Source organism: Schistocerca cancellata, chromosome 1, assembly GCF_023864275.1.
Source record: "Schistocerca cancellata isolate TAMUIC-IGC-003103 chromosome 1, iqSchCanc2.1, whole genome shotgun sequence".
NCBI lineage: Eukaryota > Metazoa > Arthropoda > Insecta > Orthoptera > Acrididae > Schistocerca > Schistocerca cancellata.
The window spans coordinates 1,253,903,673-1,253,921,944 of NC_064626.1; the positions used below are offsets into that span (position 1 = coordinate 1,253,903,673).

Here is an 18,272-nt window from a genome sequence, read left to right on the forward strand (position 1 = left end):
TAAGTAGTTCTCATAATATGCAAAGATCAGCACATTCCTCAAACTGGGGAACTATCAAGAATGGGGTTCCACAAGGGTCAGTCTTGGGTCCTTTGTTGTTCTTAATATATATTAATGACTTGCCATTCTATATTCATGAAGAGGCAAAGTTAGTTCTCTTTGCTGATGATACAAGTATAGTAATCACACCTGACAAACAAGAATTAACTGATGAAATTGTCAATACTGTCTTTCAGAAAATTACTAAGTGGTTCCTTGTAAACGGACTCTCACTGAATTTTGATAAGACACAGTATATACAGTTCCGTACAGTGAATGGTATGATGCCACTAATAAATATAGACCTTAATCAGAAGCATATAGCTAAGGTAGAATATTCCAATTTTTTAGGTGTGGCCATTGATGAGAGATTAAATTGGAAGAAACACATTGATGATCTGCTGAAACGTTTGAGTTCAGCTACTTATGCAATAAGGGTAATTGCAAATTTTGGTGATAAACATCTTAGTAAATTAGCTTACTACAGCTATTTTCACTCGTTGCTCTCATATGGCATCATATTTTGGGGTAATTCATCACTGAGGAATAAAGTATTTATTGCACAAAAACGTGTAATCAGAATAATAGCTGGAGTCCACCCAAGATCATCCTGCAAACATTTATTTAAGGATCTAGGGATATTCACAGTAGCTTCTCAGTATATATACTCTCTTATGAAATTTGTTATTAACAACCAAACCCAATTCAAAAGTAATAGCAGTGTGCATAACTACAATACTAGGAGAAAGGATGATGTTCACTATTCAAGATTAAATCTAACTTTGGCACAGAAAGGAGTGAAGATAATGGTACTAAAGTCTTTGGTCACTTACCAAATAGTATCAAAAGTCTGACATATAACCAACAAGTATTTAAGAAGAAATTAAAAGAATTTCTGAATGACAACTCCTTCTACTCCATAGAGGAATTTTGGAATATAAATTAAAAAAAATAAAAATAAAAAACACAAAAAATGAAAAATTTGTTATATTAACTTAAGTATGTTGTTAAATTAACTTAATTATGTCATGTATTGGAAAATTTGACACGTTCCACATCATTACGAAATACCGTATTCATGATCCATGGAACTTGTATTAATCTAATCTAATCTAATCTAATCACATCCATTCATAGCTACGCTCCATACAAATATTTTAGAAAAGACTTCCTGATACTTAAATCTATGCTCGATGTTAGTAAATTTCTCTTCTTCAGAAACGCTTTTCTTGCCATTGCCAGTGTACACTTTATAGCCTCTCTACTTCGACCATCATCTGTTATTTTGCTCCCCAAATAGCAAAACTCATCTACTACTTTAATTGTCTCATTTCCTAATCTAATTTCCTCAGCATCAACTGATTTAATTCTACTACATTCCATTATCCTCGTTTTGCTTCTGTTCATGTTCATCTTATATCCTCCATTCAAGACAGTGCCCATTCCTTTCAACTGCTCTTCCAGGTCCTTTGCTGTCTCTGACAGAATTGCAATGTCATCGGCAAACCTCAAAGTTTTTATTTCTTCTCCATGGATTTTAATTCCTATCCCAAATATTTCGTTTGTTTCCTTTACTGCATGCTCAATATATACACTCCTGGAAATTGAAATAAGAACACCGTGAATTCATTGTCCCAGGAAGGGGAAACTTTATTGACACATTCCTGGGGTCAGATACATCACATGATCACACTGACAGAACCACAGGCACATAGACACAGGCAACAGAGCATGCACAATGTCGGCACTAGTACAGTGTATATCCACCTTTCGCAGCAATGCAGGCTGCTATTCTCCCATGGAGACGATCGTAGAGATGCTGGATGTAGTCCTGTGGAACGGCTTGCCATGCCATTTCCACCTGGCGCCTCAGTTGGACCAGCGTTCGTGCTGGACGTGCAGACCGCGTGAGACGACGCTTCATCCAGTCCCAAACATGCTCATTGGGGGACAGATCCGGAGATCTTGCTGGCCAGGGTAGTTGACTTACACCTTCTAGAGCACGTTGGGTGGCACGGGATACATGCGGACGTGCATTGTCCTGTTGGAACAGCAAGTTCCCTTGCCAGTCTAGGAATGGTAGAACGATGGGTTCGATGACGGTTTGGATGTACCGTGCACTATTCAGTGTCCCCTCGACGATCACCAGTGGTGTACGGCCAGTGTAGGAGATCGCTCCCCACACCATGATGCCGGGTGTTGGCCCTGTGTGCCTCGGTCGTATGCAGTCCTGATTGTGGCGCTCACCTGCACGGCGCCAAACACGCATACGACCATCATTGGCACCAAGGCAGAAGCGACTCTCATCGCTGAAGACGACACGTCTCCATTCGTCCCTCCATTCACGCCTGTCGCGACACCACTGGAGGCGGGCTGCCCGATGTTGGGGCGTGAGCGGAAGACGGCCTAACGGTGTGCGGGACCGTAGCCCAGCTTCATGGAGACGGTTGCGAATGGTCCTCGCCGATACCCCAGGAGCAACAGTGTCCCTAATTTGCTGGGAAGTGGCGGTGCGGTCCCCTACGGCACTGCGTAGGATCCTACGGTCTTGGCGTGCATCCGTGCGTCGCTGCGGTCCGGTCCCAGGTCGACGGGCACGTGCACCTTCCGCCGACCACTGGCGACAACATCGATGTACTGTGGAGACCTCACGCCCCACGTGTTGAGCAATTCGGCGGTACGTCCACCCGGCCTCCCGCATGCCCACTATACGCCCTCGCTCAAAGTCCGTCAACTGCACATACGGTTCACGTCCACGCTGTCGCGGCATGCTACCAGTGTTAAAGACTGCGATGGAGCTCCGTATGCCACGGCAAACTGGCTGACACTGACGGCGGCGGTGCACAAATGCTGCGCAGCTAGTGCCATTCGACGGCCAACACCGCGGTTCCTGGTGTGTCCGCTGTGCCGTGCGTGTGATCATTGCTTGTACAGCCCTCTCGCAGTGTCCGGAGCAAGTATGGTGGGTCTGACACACCGGTGTCAATGTGTTCTTTTTTCCATTTCCAGGAGTGTAGATAGAATAACATCGTGGATAGGTTACAATCCTGTCTCACTCCCTTCCTAACCACTGCTCCCCTTTCCTGCCCCTCGACTCTTATAACTGCGATCTGGTTTGTGTACAAATTGTAAATAGCCTTTCGCTCCCTGCATTTGACCTCTGCCACCTTCAGAATTTGAAAGAGAATATTCCAATCAACACTGTCAAAAGCTTTCTCTAAGTCTACAAAGTCTACGTGTCCTACTACGCGGTAATAAATCTTTCTCTTGTTGATTTGGAAAGTATTGTTTCTTAAGCATCTCAAAACGTGAGATATAGCAGTTTGTCCATTTAAGACGCGCAGCTCTTCCTGCCGCTATGAGCAACGGCCTTTTGTCAAGTACTGGTTTCCATAAGTTCAATGCTAGCAGGTCCCTTCTCAGTGTTCGCTTCTCAGAAGCTGATTGTACTTTGACCTGCACTATAACGACAGCCGCAGTTGCTTTCAAGATTAAAACTGATTGTCTCTGACATTACACTCGTCTCCGATCTCTGTCGGTTACGATCTTTTTACAACTACTGTTCCTACGCCGTGTTATTTGACTGCTGGTGGTACACCACTCTTTGTAGACATGGTTGACAGTCCGCACTAATATACCAACAAATTGGACAGTTTCATTGACGTTGCAGTCTTGGAAACGTCCAAAGATAATAGCTGCTTTCAGGCGTTCCGTCACGTTCCCACGTCGACGCGTCTTTCTGTGTTGATCCCATGCAACCGACCTTCAGTGCCTCGACTAATATCGGCGGTCGAGTTCACACGACCACCTGGCACCAGTTCTACGCCAACCATATCGCTCTATGGCGGCTAATCAGATCTTCTAAGGCGGGTGACTTATATGTTCTCCTGTCAGGTAGTAATTCTTTCTGGTTTGAACAAAAACGAAAAAAATAATATTTAAAGAAACTCTCGGCTATAAAGCTTTCTTTCAGGGTATATTCCTGCTAATTGCATTAAAATACAGGAGTGTAAGGGATCGAACAACATGGTTCAAAAAAAATTGCTCTGAGCACTATGGGACTCAACTGCTGAGTCATTAGTCCCCTAGAACTTAGAACTAGTGAAACCTAACTAACCTAAGGACATCACACACATCCATGCCCGAGGCAGCATTCGAACCTGCGACCGTAGCGGTCTCGCGGTTCCAGACTGCAGCGCCAGAACCGCGCGGCCACTTCGGCCGGCGAACAACATGGTGTAGAATGCAGATGAATTGCAGTAAGTCTCCGTACTCAAAATTTTTCTAGTATGCCTTAAGCAGAAAAACACGGTCAAAAACTTAAATGGCCCTGAGATTAATAAGTGTTGCAAAATCAGGAGAGCAGGAGCGAGCTTATTCTTCTCAATAACTGCTTTGACCGACCAAATGAACGTGTCTTTGTAACACAATTGTAGAGAAAATGGATAATGCACTGTCTTGCTGAAAGTACGAGGGGTGTTCAATAAGTAAAGCATTTTCTGAAAGCAGGTTGGTTTTATTTAGGATTCCTTCGCACCATATTATTACCCACTCTTCTGGCTGCAAGACATTATTTTTCAACATAATCGATGTTCATGGCGACGGACCTACTGTCACCTTACTGACAGGGCCTGCGTGCCCGCATGGCTCCACTCTACCAATCGATGTCGGAACAAACGTGTTGCTGCACGAATAACGTCCCTATTATCCACCTACTGTTTGCTGCGGAGTGCATCCTTCATTGGACCAAACAGATGAAGGTCGGAAGGTGCGACATCCGGGTTGTAGGGTGGATGAGGAAGAACACTCCAATGAAGTTTTGTGAGCTCCTCTCTGGTGCACACACCTGTGCGAAGCCTTGTGTTGTCATGGGGAAGGAAAAGTTGGTTTACATTTTAGTGGCGACCAACACGCAGAAGGCGTTCCTTCAGTTTCCTGAGGATGGCACGGTCGTTGCACCATGAGGGAGGACATCAAACAGAATAAACCATTCAGAGTCCCAGAAGACGGTCGCCATGGCCTTACCAGGCGAGTGTGTGCCTTTGAGCTTTTTCTTCGGGGGAGAGGTGGTGTGGCGCCACTCCATGGATTACATCTACATCTACATCTACGTTTATACTCCGCAAGCCACCCAACGGTGTGTGGCGGAGGGCACTTTACGTGCCACTGTCATTACCTCCCTTTCCTGTTCCAGTCGCGTATGGTTCGCGGGAAGAACGACTGTCTGAAAGCCTCCGTGCGCGCTCGAATCTCTCTAATTTTACATTCGTGATCTCCTCGGGAGGTATAAGTAGGGCGAAGCAATATATTCGATACCTCATCCACAAACGCACCCTCTCGAAACCTGGACAGCAAGCTACACCGCGATGCAGAGCGCCTCTCTTGCAGAGTCTGCCACTTGAGTTTGCTAGACATCTCCGTAACGCTATCACGCTTACCAAATAACCCTGTGACGAAACGCGCCGCTCTTCTTTGGATCTTCTCTATCTCCTCCGTCAACCCGATCTGGTACGGATCCCACACTGATGAGCAATACTCAAGTACAGATCGAACAAGTGTTTTGTAAGCCACCTCCTTTGTTAATGGACTACATTTTCTAAGGACTCTCCCAATGAAATTCAACCTGGTACCCGCCTTACCAACAATTAATTTTATGTGATCATTCTACTTCAAATCGTTCCGCATGCATACTCCCAGATATTTTACAGAAGTAACTGCTATCAGTGTCTCTTCCGCTATCATATAATCATACAATAAAGGATCCTTCTTTCTATGTATCCGCAATACATTACATTTATCTATGTTAAGGGTCAGTTGCCACTCCCTGCACCAAGTGCCTATCCGCTGCAGATCTTCCTGCATTTCGCTACAATTTTCTAATGCTGCAACTTCTCTGTATACTACAGCATCATCCGCGAAAAGCCGCATGGAACTTCCGACACTATCTACTAGGTCATTTATATATATTGTGAAAAGCAATGGTCCCATAACACTCCCTTGTGGCACGCCAGAGGTTACCTTAACGTCTGTAGACGTCTCTCCATTGATAACAACATGTTGTGTTCTGTTTGCTAAAAACTCTTCAATCCAGCCACACAGCTGGTCTGATATTCCGTAGTCTCTTACTTTGTTTATCAGGTGACAGTGCGGACCTGTATCGAATGTCTTCCGGAAGTCAAGGAAAACAGTATCTACCTGCGAGCCTGTATCTAATATTTTCTGGGTCTCATGAACAAATAAAGCGAGTTGGGTCTCACACGATCGCTGTTTTCGGAATCCTTGTTGATTCCTACAGAGTACATTCTGGGTTTCCAAAAACGACATGACAAGCGAGCAAAAAACATGTTCTAAAATTCTACAACAGATCGACGTCAGAGATATAGGTCTATAGTTTTGCGCATCTGCTCGACGACCCTTCTTGAAGACTGGGACTACCTGTGCTCTTTTCCAATCATTTGGAACCTTCCGTTCCTCTAGAGACTTGCGGTACACGGCTGTTAGAAGGGGGGCAAGTTCTTTCGCGTACTCTGTGTAGAATCGAATTGCTATCCCGCCAGGTCCAGTGGACTTTCCTCTGTTGAGTGATTCCAGTTGCTTTTCTATTCCTTGGACACTTATTTCGATGTCAGCCATTTTTTTCGTTTGTGCGAGGATTTAGAGAAGGAACTGCAGTGCGGTCTTCCTCTGTGAAACAGCTTTGGAAAAAGGTGTTTAGTATTTCAGCTTTACGCGTGTCATCCTCTGTTTCAATACCATCATCATCTCGGAGTGTCTGGATATGCTGTTTCGAGCCACTTACTGATTTAACGTAAGACCAGAACTTCCTAGGATTTTCTGTCAAGTCGGTACATAGAATTTTACTTCCGAATTCACTGAACGCTTCACGCATAGCCCTCCTTACACTAACCCTGACATCGTTTAGCTTCTGTTTGTCTGAGAGGTTTTGGCTCCGTTTAAACTTGGAGTGAAGCTCCGTTTCGTTCCCGTTGGAAGTATCGAATCCATGTTTCATGGCACGTGAAGATGTTCTCAAGAAAAACTGTCACCTTCAACCTCGCAATGCGCAAGCAGTTCCACGCAAAAGGTCCTTCGTTGCTCTTTACGGTCTTCTGTTTGGTGGCAAGTTACCCAGCGGGCACACACCTTTCACTACCCCAACTTGTATGTCAGCACTACCGACATAAATGTCCAGCTGAGAAGCGAGATGTTTAATTGTGATTCGTCGATCGTCTCGAATGACAGTGTGCGCACATTCCAACATTCCAGGAGTCACAGCTGTGTGCAGCCACCGGTATGGGGGATGTCGGATAGGTTAGCGCGACCTTACGATGTTGACATACACTTCTCCCAACGACTCAACGTGCTTTTGTTCATTGCCAGATCTCTGTAGACATTCTACAAGCGCCTACGAATATCTGCAATGGTCTGGTTTTCCGCCAAAAGCAACTCAATGACAGCTTTCTACTTGGAACGCACCTCCGCTACTATTACTGAAACTACAGCGGCTGACGCTGGAATATTCCGCCGTACCCCATAGAAAATTTCGCATTCTTTCAACCACAACTGACCAAGGGAAAAAGAGTTGCCTCGCTTATCGAATGCCCCTCGTACATTCAAAAACCTGAGCAAAACGATGAACGCGGTTGCAGAATACTTTCCTGTATCGTTAGCCGATTACAATTGGTGGAACAACCACGAGGAGCTCAGTTTCATTCTGTATAAGCATACCAACACGAGAATACCTCCACCACCCGATTGAACAACACCCTCTTGAGTTGTCAAGTGGGATTCGTCACCTCGTGAGGACCCAGACGTAGTCGTGCGCTACCATCGCCGTGTAACGCGAGTCACCAGTCCACATAACCATTTCAGATCTTTCAAGCATTCAACTGCGACGTCTGCACCCTAGTCCTAATCTCTGATATGTATAAGTACATTGTTCTCTGGTGAGGAAATGTTTTTGTTTAGCATGGCTGTTAACCAGTTGTTGCCGTCCAGCACTGGAACTGTAAGGGATTCACTGCACATTGGCCCATCAATGCGCTGTTTCAGTCCACAGTAGTCAAGATGTTGGCGCCGGCCGCTGTGGCCGAGCAGTTTCGGGCATGGATGTGTATGATGTCCTTAGGTTAGTTAAGGGGCTCCGGAACGCCCTATACTTGCAATGTTAAAATAACACTTATAAATTACATCTTTCCTCACAAAGTATTTGAGGTAGGAAGTTGAACTTTTTACAGATTATTTATTGGAATATGGGCTACAACTTAACACAGGGATTTTACAAAATTTTAGTTCAGTTATTAAAGATGATGATTTTTCAATTGTAATGAAAATTCACAACATTTTTTTGCAATTTTTTAATTATATATTCAAAAATATACAGTCTTTTGGAAAAAGGCTGTGTTAAATTATGCAGAAGGTACTGTGTCACATTTACTGAAAGTCTGAAACAAATATGTTTGGAAGATCCTTAGAAAACATGTAATTAGTATGAGAAAATAAAAGTTTTGGGAATCGAGCGACAAAGATTGGATTAACTTTTTAGTGCATTCCAGGTCCATAGGATGGATTATCTTCATCCTCTGCAAACTCCTCCTCCAGCTTCCTCTTGTTCCTCCTCCTGTTTACTCTTGCTTGTATTTCTAGACTCTTTACAGCCCTGTCTGCAGCCCGAAGGCGTTCCTTGTCTAAAGCAAGCATCGCTCGTACCATGTTAGAACCTATCTTCATTCCCATATTTCTAAATACCTTGCACCTTACAATGTTGCCATCATTGAAAGTCGCAACAGCATCATGCACACCAAAGTGAAGTGTTTCTATTCCAACAAATACAGTCTTGGGGATTCTCGACCATACAACACTATTTACACTTTCATTGGGGTTTTGAGTTTTTTCGTGAATACACGTTTTCATCAGTTCAGGTGCTGCTAAGTCTCTGAAAATAGGTTAGCCACAACACATACTTTATCTCACATCACTAAAATGTACCTGATGAACAAGGACGTTAATAATAACACCATTTGACAGCAGTTTAACAGCGCCACAGTGGGTCACGCCCATGTAGAACACATTTCAAAAAAAATTTTAAAATAGTTGTAGTCTTCGGAATTGAATAAATTATATATCTATTAAAAGGTAATAGTCTGCAGATTCAGAAAACGCAAAAAAGTAAAAATTGAACTTTTCATGATTTTGAGCCTTTCCGGAGCCCCTTAAGTTTAAGTAGTTCTCAGTTCTAGGGGACTGATGACCTCAGATGTTAAGTCCTATAGTGCTCAGAGCCATTTGAACCACTTCAACCGTAATCTGATGATGGTCAGACAAATACATAAATACTAAGCTGCTTAAATACTGAGCTAGATCGAGATCCCGAAGAGATCGTGGCTTATATGTTGGGAAGTCCGGAAGCGCACAGGCCCGGTAGCGCGTTGCGACCGGCTGCCGGCCGGTGTGTGGCCAGACGGCAGACGCTGGGCGCCAGACTGAGAGACCGTGGCGCTGGTGTTGCAGACACGGTGCCGGAGCTGCAGTGGACGTTCATGGAGCAGGCCCTCAGTCCAGGGCCGCCGGTTTCTCTGCGCTGCTCCGCCGCCGGAAGTCCGCCCCCGCAGTTCACCTGGTACCTCGACGGCCAGTCGCTGACTGCTGCACAAGTGGGACACAGGTGAGAGGCAAAGCGCTCTGACGTGGTATCCAAATGTACCGCAACACTAGGGAACAACGCTCCTCTTCTGTACCCTTTAGTGACCAGTGCGAACTATAGTTCCCACTTATTTGTTTTCACTGTAAGTTCAGTGGTAATCCATGTTCCCACTTCCAACTTGTGCTACCATCTCTGTTAGAGTGTGCTAACTACACTCCTGGAAATTGAAATAAGAACACCGTGAATTCATTGTCCCAGGAAGGGGAAACTTTATTGACACATTCCTGGGGTCAGATACATCACATGATCACACTGACAGAACCACAGGCACATAGACACAGGCAACAGAGCATGCACAATGTCGGCACTAGTACAGTGTATATCCACCTTTCGCAGCAATGCAGGCTGCTATTCTCCCATGGAGACGATCGTAGAGATGCTGGATGTAGTCCTGTGGAACGGCTTGCCATGCCATTTCCACCTGGCGCCTCAGTTGGACCAGCGTTCGTGCTGGACGTGCAGACCGCCTGAGACGACGCTTCATCCAGTCCCAAACATGCTCAATGGAGGACAGATCCGGAGATCTAGCTGGCCAGGGTAGTTGACTTACACCTTCTAGAGCACGTTGGGTGGCACGGGATACATGCGGACGTGCATTGTCCTGTTGGAACAGCAAGTTCCCTTGCCGGTCTAGGAATGGTAGAACGATGGGTTCGATGACGGTTTGGATGTACCGTGCACTATTCAGTGTCCCCTCGACGATCACCAGTGGTGTACGGCCAGTGTAGGAGATCGCTCCCCACACCATGATGCCGGGTGTTGGCCCTGTGTGCCTCGGTCGTATGCAGTCCTGATTGTGGCGCTCACCTGCACGGCGCCAAACACGCATACGACCATCATTGGCACCAAGGCAGAAGCGACTCTCATCGCTGAAGACGACACGTCTCCATTCGTCCCTCCATTCACGCCTGTCGCGACACCACTGGAGGCGGGCTGCACGATGTTGGGGCGTGAGCGGAAGACGGCCTAACGGTGTGCGGGACCGTAGCCCAGCTTCATGGAGACGGTTGCGAATGGTCCTCGCCGATACCCCAGGAGCAACAGTGTCCCTAATTTGCTGGGAAGTGGCGGTGCGGTCCCCTACGGCACTGCGTAGGATCCTACGGTCTTGGCGTGCATCCGTGCGTCGCTGCGGTCCGGTCCCAGGTCGACGGGCACGTGCACCTTCCGCCGACCACTGGCGACAACATCGATGTACTGTGGAGACCTCACGCCCCACGTGTTGAGCAATTCGGCGGTACGTCCACCCGGCCTCCCGCATGCCCACTATACGCCCTCGCTCAAAGTCCGTCAACTGCACATACGGTTCACGTCCATGCTGTCGCGGCATGCTACCAGTGTTAAAGACTGCGATGGATCTCCGTACGCCACGGCAAACTGGCTGACACTGACGGCGGCGGTGCACAAATGCTGCGCAGCTAGCGCCATTCGACGGCCAACACCGCGGTTCCTGGTGTGTCCGCTGTGCCGTGCGTGTGATCATTGCTTCTACAGCCCTCTCGCAGTGTCCGGAGCAAGTATGGTGGGTCTAACACACCGGTGTCAATGTGTTCTTTTTTCCATTTCCAGGAGTGTATGTGTAGATTGTCAACAGTTAGGCGAAAGCTGTTGTATTTCTACCTTGTGAGTCAATGAATGCAGAAGCGCAGTTCCCGCGCGAAAACTAGCCACTGTTTCGACCGCTACACCGTTTTTTGGATAGTGTGCTTTCCTTTTGCGTGTAAAGTGACTTGTGTTGTATTTATCTACTTTTATATTTATGAGGGAGACAGTATTCGTGTATATTTGCTGGATTTGACTGAAAATTACATAAATATTACAAGGTAAGTTAGTGGAAGCAGAAGTGAAGTATTCTGCCCATTGGCTGTGGCAGAGTGTAATAAAATAATGGGAGGAGTGGATAGTTGTGATCAGCTGTGTGAACGGTATGCTGTAGGCCGTCATTCATGGAAGTGGTGGCACAAACTGTTTTTCTTTCTTGTGGATTTGGCAGTTGTCAATTCCTACGTTATTTGGAAGCTACAGAAGACAGAAGCAGACCAGCTAACATTTAGATTGTTCTTGGCAAGGCAGCTTATCACTGACTTCTCAAGTCGTAAGAGAAGAGGAAGGCCTGTTCATTTTCAAACACCAAACAGAGTTGTGTCTCGAGTACCAGATGAACTTTGTCTGAAGAAAGTTGGAACTCATTTCCCTACAAAAGGTACAACAAACAGAAGATGCCGCCAATGTAGCACCAGGAACAAAGAAAAGAGAACAAAGATAATGTGTAGCAACTGTCGTGTACCTTTGTGTGTAGCATCATGCTTCTCTGAGTTCCATAGTACATCACCTTAGTGAACTCAAAGGACAGTATGAACTAATACAAATATAAATGTAATGTTTAACATTTTTTGTACTAAAAAATAAAAGAAACATATTTTTTTAAATTAGCAAGTGAAGTTACTCCAGAGTTCGGTGGGAACAATAGTTCCCACTAATTTTTTTATACTCGTAGGCTAAACTCTCACTTTCAAGATTTAAACTACGATTTTATGAACGGTTTCTTTGCCCAATAAAGTGTTCATAAAAAGTCTACAACTTCCGGAAATAATTTGGTCGCTAAAGGGTTAAGCATATAGCAGTCCATTAAAATTAACAGCACTAGCAGCTCTCTGTCGCAAAAAAGTCTGATGCTACTGTAGCTCAACGCATGTGAGCAACCCGTAGTGGCCTGCCTTTTATGTATTCTGTTTTACAAATTTTGTGACTAAAGCTTTATCGCTTGATTTTTAATTTAATACGTGACACGCCAATTTGAGAGTTTTATTTCTGATGAGGGCACTCATAGCTGTGCCGAAACGTGGGTCGAAAGACTCATTTTTTTTTGCGACAGAGAGCTGCTATTGCTGTTAATTTTACTTTGTAAACGGTCGCTGGACACGCAGCCATGTTCAAAACTCTAGGAGCTCATTCTTTCTTTGCGTACAGTTGTGTTTTAATGTTCATGTAATACATTCAGTTAATTAACATACTTTTGAAACCAAACAATTGGATTTGCGTAGTTCGTCAGTTGTCAGACCCAGTGAAGAATTGATACAAATGAGTGAGTCTTAAAGAATAGAGTAAGCTGGTCGGTTTCGTGTTGTAGCGTTCACAGCTGATGATGCATAGGTCATGCGTTCCCAGTGAGTGCTGTAAGTCATTAACTGTATTTCCTAAATGAGTGACAGTATTACATGTAGTTGTAAATTAATGTTTTTATGACTCCGTAACAATTCAGGACAGCACTGTCAAGAATTCTCGAAACATATTTTAAACTTTCACTTACAAACTACACTCCTGGAAATAGAAATAAGAACACCGTGAATTCATTGTCCCAGGAAGGGGAAACTTTATTGACACATTCCTGAGGTCAGATACATCACATGATCACACTGACAGAACCACAGGCACATAGACACAGGCAACAGAGCATGCACAATGTCGGCACTAGTACAGTGTATATCCACCTTTCGCAGCAATGCAGGCTGCTATTCTCCCATGGAGACGATCGTAGAGATGCTGGATGTAGTCCTGTGGAACGGCTTGCCATGCCATTTCCACCTGGCGCCTCAGTTGGACCAGCGTTCGTGCTGGACGTGCAGACCGCCTGAGACGACGCTTCATCCAGTCCCAAACATGCTCAATGGGGGACAGATCCGGAGATCTTGCTGGCCAGGGTAGTTGACTTACACCTTCTAGAGCACGTTGGGTGGCACGGGATACATGCGGACGTGCATTGTCCTGTTGGAACAGCAAGTTCCCTTGCCGGTCTAGGAATGGTAGAACGATGGGTTCGATGACGGTTTGGATGTACCGTACACTATTCAGTGTCCCCTCGACGATCACCAGTGGTGTACGGCCAGTGTAGGAGATCGCTCCCCACACCATGATGCCGGGTGTTGGCCCTGTGTGCCTCGGTCGTATGCAGTCCTGATTGTGGCGCTCACCTGCACGGCGCCAAACACGCATACGACCATCATTGGCACCAAGGCAGAAGCGACTCTCATCGCTGAAGACGACACGTCTCCATTCGTCCCTCCATTCACGCCTGTCGCGACACCACTGGAGGCGGGCTGCACGATGTTGGGGCGTGAGCGGAAGACGGCCTAACGGTGTGCGGGACCGTAGCCCAGCTTCATGGAGACGGTTGCGAATGGTCCTCGCCGATACCCCAGGAGCAACAGCGTCCCTAATTTGCTGGGAAGTGGCGGTGCGGTCCCCTACGGCACTGCGTAGGATCCTACGGTCTTGGCGTGCATCCGTGCGTCGCTGCGGTCCGGTCCCAGGTCGACGGGCACGTGCACCTTCCGCCGACCACTGGCGACAACATCGATGTACTGTGGAGACCTCACGCCCCACGTGTTGAGCAATTCGGCGGTACGTCCACCCGGCCTCCCGCATGCCCACTATACGCCCTCGCTCAAAGTCCGTCAACTGCACATACGGTTCACGTCCACGCTGTCGCGGCATGCTACCAGTGTTAAAGACTGCGATGGAGCTCCGTATGCCACGGCAAACTGGCTGACACTGACGGCGGCGGTGCACAAATGCTGCGCAGCTAGCGCCATTCGACGGCCAACACCGCGGTTCCTGGTGTGTCCGCTGTGCCGTGCGTGTGATCATTGCTTGTACAGCCCTCTCGCAGTGTCCGGAGCAAGTATGGTGGGTCTGACACACCGGTGTCAATGTGTTCTTTTTTCCATTTCCAGGAGTGTATTGTCCTCCTTTCTTCCTCGTGACTCCAAATAATTTATAATTTCCGTTAGTAATTAATTTCAGTATAAATGGACAGTGTAGTAGTTATGCTTCCTCTTGCATAATTGTGTTCCATTCACGAAATCTAACAATATGTATGGCAATGCTTATCACTGCCAGTAAATCCACTGAAATATTTGATGTCTGAAGACTTTTCTATATCTAGATAACTTAAACAAAGTTTATCGCTGGCTTTGTTCGTAGATAAGGGCTCAGAGACATAGCCGCCCAAAAAGCTGCATTAGAATATATTTGTCAGTAGTGTAGCACAAAATTTAAAATATCAAGACGTATTCTCCTTATAAATTTAAATAATGACGATCATCTTTCTAGAACTGTTGACATAGTGTCATGTTCTTTAAAGCGGTAGTAACTAAACTTAACGCTGCACTTGAAATGCCGGTTAGCTCCACGTAGCACAGATTAGAGTGGGCTGGGGGATAGGGATTGGGATTGGGCAGAGAGGATGGCTTCTACAGAACGTATCTCTTACGAGTTTCTAGAAGTTTCAACAAGCTGAGCCTAAGCAAGTGGTATCATGCGCTATGTGGTTTTCACTTGCCACTGCCTACAACGAAAGAAAATTAACGGGGTGGCTGAACCTTCACTCTCGAATATCTTTCTATTAAGCTTTGATGCGTTATTAACAAACTGTTTTGATAGTGTTAAAGATACTGTTTTTTTAGTTTAGACACTGGCAGTTCCGTCCATTGTAGGTATGTGTAGTTGATAAATGTATCAGTATACGCACTAGAACATGACAACATCACCATCCGGCGACAATTTCACTAAAATTACATGAAATGAAGGCGCGAAATATCTCTCCGTACTCCCAGGTGCTAACGAGTCTCTTGCTTTGCTTGCTAAAGAGCGTAATTTGCAATTTTCGTTTTGTTACTTGAGGTGCACTTTTACGGTTTTCACAGTATCTACTTTAGAAAGAACTGCCGAAAACACGTATTTTGTGACATAATTGAAAGGCAATAAAATGTTGGTACCACTCTCCGGCATTCGAAATTTTGAATACGGTGGACACTGATTCGAAGCCTTCTCCAACATGGAAACAATGAACCGCGTCTGATTCATCATCTGGTAAACTGCATATGACACAATCATGTGACACGGTCGGGTGGCTCTTACAGACGAGTGCCCAAACAATTTCTGATTGTCATCATGGCTGGTCCCTTTCTGACTGACGTAATGGATGGCTGATGATCATGACACTGCTTTTAGTCTTCACAGGTGTCGATCGGTACCGCTGCTGAAACAATGTCATATTAGTAGACTGAAGGCATTGAGCCTAGTTCGTCAGCAGCTGTTGCATCCTAGTGGCATTGTGGAGCTAGCATTCTTACGAAAGTGCGCTGTTCTAGACACGAAGTACATGTCACCTATAGATCGTCTCGAGCTTTCAGGGAAGGTAAGGTATTCTGGCTATATGGCGAAATTCTGTCCTCTTGAAATCCTTGAGAATGTTAAAGGTGAGTTTCAAAGCTGTATTTGGCACCCACTGCAGGAGATCGATACGTGTTGCAATCATCCCTCCCTAAACTACTGATGCCTACTCGTCGATGGATCGCAGAATCGTCTTCTACAGATCAACTTCTGTGGGAGTATTGTCGTCAGGTTTAGGGTCGGGTGGAGCTGCTATGGTCTGCACACTACTCTTATCCTCAAAGCAAATAAAATGTGTGCTGCCACCAGGTATTACTATTCTAACATAAATGCTGATAGCTATCCTACATCGTCTCCAATATACAGGGCTACTACAAATGATTGAAGCGATTTCATAAATTCACTGTACCTCCATTCATTGACATATGGTCACGACACACTACAGATACGTAGAAAAACTCATAAAGTTTGTTCGGCTGAAGCCGCACTTCAGGTTTCTGCCGCCAGAGCGCTCGAGAGTGCAGTGAGACATAATGGCGACAGGAGCCGAGAAAGCGTATGTCGTGCTTGAAATGCACTAACATCAGTCAGTCATAACAGTGCAACGACACTTCAGGACGAAGTTCAACAAATATCCACCAACTGCTAACTCCATTCGACGATGGTATGCGCAGTTTAAAGCTTCTGGATGCCTCAGTAAGGGGAAATCAACGGGTCGGCCTGCAGTGAGCGAAGAAACGGTTGAACGCGTGCGGGCAAGTTTCACGCGTAGCCCGCTGAAGTCGACGAATAAAGCAAGCAGGGAGCTAAACGTACAACAGCCGACGGTTTGGAAAAATCTTACGAAAAAGGCTAAAGCAGAAGCCTTACCGTTTACAATTGCTACAAGCCCTGACACCCGATGAAAAAGTCAAACGCTTTGAATTTTCGGCGCGGTTGCAACAGCTCATAGAAGAGGATGCGTTCAGTGCGAAACTTGTTTTCAGTGATGAAGCAACATTTTTTCTTAGTGGTGAAGTGAACAGACACAATGTGCGAATCTGGGCGGTAGAGAATCCTCACGCATTCGTGCAGCAAATTCGCAATTCACCAAACGTTAACGTGTTTTGTGCAATCTCACGGTTTAAAGTTTACGGCCCCTTTTTCTTCTGCGAAAAAAACGTTACAGGACACGTGTATCTGGACATGCTGGAAAATTGGCTCATGCCACAACTGGAGACCGACAGCGCCGACTTCATCTTTCAACAGGATGGTGCTCAACCGCACTTCCATCACGATGTTCGGCATTTCTTAAACAGGAGATTGGAAAACCGACGGATCGGTCGTGGTTGAGATCACGATCAGCAATTCATGTCATGGCCTCCACGCTCTCCCGACTTAACCCCATGCGATTTCTTTCTGTGGGGTTATGTGAAATATTCAGTGTTTAAACCTACTCTACCAAGAAACGTGCCAGAACTGCGAGCTCGCATCAACGATGCTTTCGAACTCATTGATGGGGACATGCTGCGCCGAGTGTGGGAGCAACTTGATTATCGGCTTGATGTCTGCCGAATCACTAAAGGGGCACATATCGAAATTTGTGAATGCCTAAAAAAACTTTTTTGAGTGTTTGTATGTGTGTGCAAAGCATTGTGAAAATATCTCAAATAATAAAGTTATTGTAGAGCTGTGAAATCGCTTCAATCATTTGTAATAACCCTGTATTTAGTAACGAGTGGCAGTGACAATCACCATGTTATTGGCCTGCAACTCTACGCCTATACCTCCTAACATAAGAAGAGGTAACCATTCCGATGTGGACGGCGTAGAAGACTGCGAACAACACGCTGCGAACGTCGACAACAGAGGTGCATTACAGCTTTGAGGGAAACGAAATGGCAGATGTTTATGGTTGCGTTGGCAGTTCGATATGAAAAAATTAGTCTTTGTGGAATGAAAACTACCAATTTTCTACGAGGAGATAAAGCTTCACCAGGGAAATTTGAATCAAAGAATGCGGCACTCCAGAAGACCAGAAAGAATTTGAGCACAAGTACATCTTCCGCAATCCTGTGTATCACTGACAGGATAAATTCCGTAACTGAAGAAGCTTTGGAATCATCATCGCGCTCCGGAAATTCGATTCAGGAAACATCTACGGTGCATCGGCATTATACTGTTCCTGCTGCGGTGAAGAGGACTCCGACTGTATCATCTTCGGATACATAAATCGGCTTAAACGCCTTGTTGCGAGATGTGCTAAAACTGAACTGCCCCCTGCCGACATAGTGCCGTCCTAATTATCAGAGAAGAACTAAAGGGTAAACAGAGTCATATATAAATGCTTTTGCTTGACTTGGATGTCAGCCTTTAA

General features: G+C 45.7%; 1 protein-coding gene across 1 annotated transcript in view; it reads left to right on the forward strand.

Moving 5' to 3' along the window:
• LOC126143752 (Down syndrome cell adhesion molecule-like protein Dscam2) overlaps positions 1–18,272 on the forward strand; it is a 726,918-nt gene that overhangs the window by 381,566 nt on the left and 327,080 nt on the right. The window contains exon 9 of the mRNA XM_049915449.1: positions 9,550–9,703. Within this exon, the coding sequence (XP_049771406.1) occupies positions 9,550–9,703 (154 nt within the window). The remainder of the gene's footprint in view (positions 1–9,549; positions 9,704–18,272) is intronic.